This window comes from Protobothrops mucrosquamatus, unplaced genomic scaffold, assembly GCF_001527695.2.
Source record: "Protobothrops mucrosquamatus isolate PMUCROS unplaced genomic scaffold, P.Mucros_1.0 scaffold1739, whole genome shotgun sequence".
Lineage (NCBI taxonomy): Eukaryota > Metazoa > Chordata > Lepidosauria > Squamata > Viperidae > Protobothrops > Protobothrops mucrosquamatus.
Window position 1 is genome coordinate 44,064 of NW_015387885.1, and position 4,135 is coordinate 48,198.

At 37.9% G+C, this 4,135-nt stretch overlaps 1 protein-coding gene across 1 annotated transcript; it reads left to right on the forward strand.

Moving 5' to 3' along the window:
* Positions 1 to 229: 229 nt before the first annotated feature.
* LOC107293819 (interferon alpha-21-like) lies at positions 230 to 793 on the forward strand. Its single transcript, XM_015823004.1, has one exon. It carries the CDS (start codon positions 230 to 232, stop codon positions 791 to 793), a length of 564 nt encoding a protein of 187 aa, XP_015678490.1.
* The last annotated feature ends 3,342 nt before the right edge of the window (positions 794 to 4,135 follow it).

The following is a 4,135-nucleotide window of genomic DNA, read 5'->3' on the forward strand; positions in this document are numbered from 1 at the left end:
ACCAGGAGGTGAAAAGGGTAAAGAAAAGCAGTACCATAAAATTACCCCTGCTAAATCAAGGAAAATGAAATTGAAAATGAAAAATGCTAGGATTGATGTAAGGGAAGTTTTCCCCAGCTCCCAATAAATAAACTCAGAAACATGGCACCCAGACTCAAAGATCTCAAAGACTCCTTGAAGAAGGTCCAGGGTGTTGTATCTCCACAGCGACCACCCAATAAGCATCACCATGATCTCAGGTTGCTTCCAGCACATTATCCTGTTGTTTTTACTTTCCTCTGGAATCAGAAGTCTGGACTGTAACCATATTGTGGAATCCCAACAAGGCACAACGGTGAACATCATGAAGCTTTTGGAGGCAATGGGACCACAAGCGATTCCCTGGGAATGCTTCCATAAAATTCCAGACTTTGCTTTCCCAATAGGAAACAACATTGGGTCGATCAAAGAGACCGCAAAGGCAACCATTGGTCTGATGCTGGAGCAGATTAACAGAATATTTTCGCAAAACTTCACCAAAACTGAATGGAACGTGACAGTCGCTGAACACTTCCAAATAGCTCTGGACCAGCAGCTCGTGCAGTGGGAGAAGTGCTCTGTTAGTGCGACTGAAAATAAAACAACATTTAAAGAGATCCAAACAAAGCTCAAACTGAGGAGCTACTTTTTAAGACTAGACACATTCCTAAAGGATGAAGAATACAGCTCTTGTGCCTGGGAAGCTGTGCGACATGAAATTATGGGCATCCAGCTGGCATTCCTTGACCGACTTTTGAGAACTCTTCAAAGCTAAAGGTTAGATATTTATCTGATGGATTATTTTAAAACATGTAATGAACTATTCACCTTGAGTTGTTGTCATGATATAAAAAGAGGCATGTGTATATATTTAGTGAAATACCAAAATCTCCATGATATCATTTGTAAAGGTTAAAAAAAGAAAAGAAACAGTGAATATACTTTGCTTGCAATCATTAACTGTATAAACTACAGTAATTTTCTACCCATTTGTAGATACTACATTTCTTTTGAGAATATATCTCTTTCTTAAACTATTCACGTTGACCTTGTAATATAACATCAAAGTCAAAAAGATTAAAAAATGCTATCAAGACCTCGAAAATTATATTGTAAACAAAACAAGCCCTTTCTAAATTGGTCAAATTACTCAGAGGTCCCCTTCCATGCATTAACCCTAACTGAATGCACTGCTTAAAATCAAGTTTTATCCTTCTGGTATATTATTGTATATTATTTCTTCTTGTAATTCCTCAATCCTCAGTTCTTAATGCCTTGAAACAGCCAGGAAGAACATAGGCATGCTTATTGGTTAACTAGTGGTTTAAAGCCTTGTTAACCTTCCTATTAGTTTCCATCCAATAACAGGATAAACTTATTTCATGTGAAATTATATTCCAACTCCTTATAAAATATTTCCATAGGTTTCATTTATATTTCAGTTTTCTATTTATTAGCCTGGTTTTTATTCAAAAAAATAATAATTTAACATTTTTTGAAGCAACCTTCCTTTGGTATAGTGAAGTTATAGACCTCCAGGAGAATATAACTAGTCACATCCTTGTTGGGATAGGAGCAGAGTGGCTCACATGGTTAGGATGCTGGGTTGACAAGCAACCAGCCCATGTTTGAGACCTGAGTGTTGCCATGGGACAAGGTGACCTGCCGTCCTTCGCTCCAGCTCCTGTCAAGACATAAAAGGAGACCCCAACTGGGCATCCCCTGGACAACAGCGATGACCATGGCCAATCCTTTCAACCCAGAAATGCCTTGGTGCTTCTGACATGAGTGCAATGCAATCCTTCTTGGGCTCACCAGCTACCGGTATATATAGCCAGACCTTATTCTACATAATTCAGATCTTCTATTGGAGTCTAAACTCACGGCCCATTAGATGATTATAGAGTCAGTCAGGTCTAGTGGCTAAGGCACCAGTCTAGAAACAGGAAGTCCGTGAGTTCTAGTTTCACGTTAGCCATGAAAGCTAGCAGGATGACCTTGGGCTAGTCACTCTCTCTCAACCCAAATCACCTCACAGGGTTGTTGTTGTGGGGAAAATAGGAGGAAGGTGCATTGGATATGTTTTCAGTCAGTTGTAAAAATAAAGGTAGAATACAATGCAATGTAATACAATACAATACAATATAATACAAGAGCACAAAATTATCTTGAGGAGCTATCCATGTCAGGCATAGAGCAGTGTGATGGGAATGAATATGAAGCATCTGTTAGAAAGATATATGGTATACAATCTACTTTCCTTTATTCTGTTAGACAGAGAGAGAGAGGGCGAGACATACAGATGTTACATTATGTCATGCCGCATCTTTGAGTTTTTCATGTAAAAATACCACTTTCATTCCCTCAACCTTTTATAAAATCAGGTGATTGGTTTGGAGATATGGCTTCACTTTTTATAAAAGCCACATGTAGCTCTACATCCAAAATATCTTGCCTGAGATGCCCAAAAGAAATATATTCACTCACTCTGCAAGAGAGAGGAAGAGGATGCTCACTGTCTCCTTGGGTGGCCATTTGTAGGAGATAACCAGGCTGAGTCTGAGTGCGGAGTCAAATGCATTATCAATTTTTAGAGTAGAGTAGAGTAGAGTAGAGTAGAGTAGAGTAGAGTAGAGTAGAGTAGAGTAGAGTAGGGTAGGGTGGGGTGGGGTGGGGTGGGGTGGGGTGGGGTGGAGTAGAGTAGAGTAGAATAGAATAGAATAGAATAGAATAGAATAGAATAGAATAGAATAGAATAGAATAGAATAGAATAGAATATTGGCCAAATATGATTGGACATACAAGGAATTTGTCTCTGGTGCATAAGCTCTCAGTGTACATACAAGCAACAGGTAATAAATCAGTTTGGAGTCTCTATGCCTCTGTAAGAGATCTAAGTTCTGCCCCCTTGAAGTCCATTGATTCTTATCTGACGCCAATCTGCCTTGATCATTAGCAATTGGGATTTTTATGTATAGGTAGCATGAAATAAACTTGTAGTATTTTTTTAACTCTATCCTGGTTCCTTGACTCCTTGTACCTGACACCATTTTGGAGACATTCACCAGCCACCTCGTCATAGGCAGAGGTCACAGGTTCCCAACAGCATAGCCCCTCCTCTTTACAGAAGGACATTGTTGACCCCTGGTTTAAGAACTTCAATTGCTTCCTACAAACCCTCTAACAAATGTACAGTTCAGACTGTACTGCATTAGGACCAAATAGTTCAAAAACTAAAATTTATATTGAATAAACGGCCAAATGACCTTTAGGCTAATGGCCAAATGAGTTTTAGGCAAATCAAACTTGATCTTAAATTCAAAGGTTGCAAAAACCACTTCATCAGAATAGAATTGGTTTATTGTGTAACATTTTAAGAGGCACAGTTTATCCTTCAGAATATGCATTTACTACCTGTTTTTAAATTGCCATTGTTCCTTAGTGTGAGCTTTTGGGGGGTTAAATGCCAAAACTACATCTACAACCTAACATTTTTCTTTTTTCTTCTAAAATTACAGATTCGACAACATTTCTGAGACAATAAGGGACACACAGCCTCATCTTGAAGCAGATATGCAAGAATAAAGGACATCACAAGAACTCTGGAACAATCATTTAACAAGCACTGAGACTTTTTAAAAAATATATAAGGTTGAAATCGAGCTTTCAAACTTGACTTCCCAATCAGCTGACCACAAGCAAGCAAACAGAACCTCCACCCATCCTATAGGCTCAAGATGTGACTGTCATTCTGGAGAAATGCCTACTTGAAGTTTAAACATGGCATTTTTAAATTATTTATTTACTTATTTATACAATTCCAGATGTTATTTATTTTTAAATATTAACATTCCATTTTTTTAAAAAAGTATTTGTGTATTTATTGTTCAGATTTTATTTGTACTTGCACTAGGGCTATTGCCCCAAATATTGCATTGCTTTTTAATTTTTCTACAGTTATAAGTGGAAGTGCATACATGAAATAGAATCCTGGTTTGGATTTTGTCAGAACAGAACAAATACCTTAATACTTGGATTTTCAGGCAAATGGAAGCCTCAGTCAAAGCTGAAAAGATGCTTTTTCCCAAATGATGCCAGAATACAGGTAGCTCTCAAC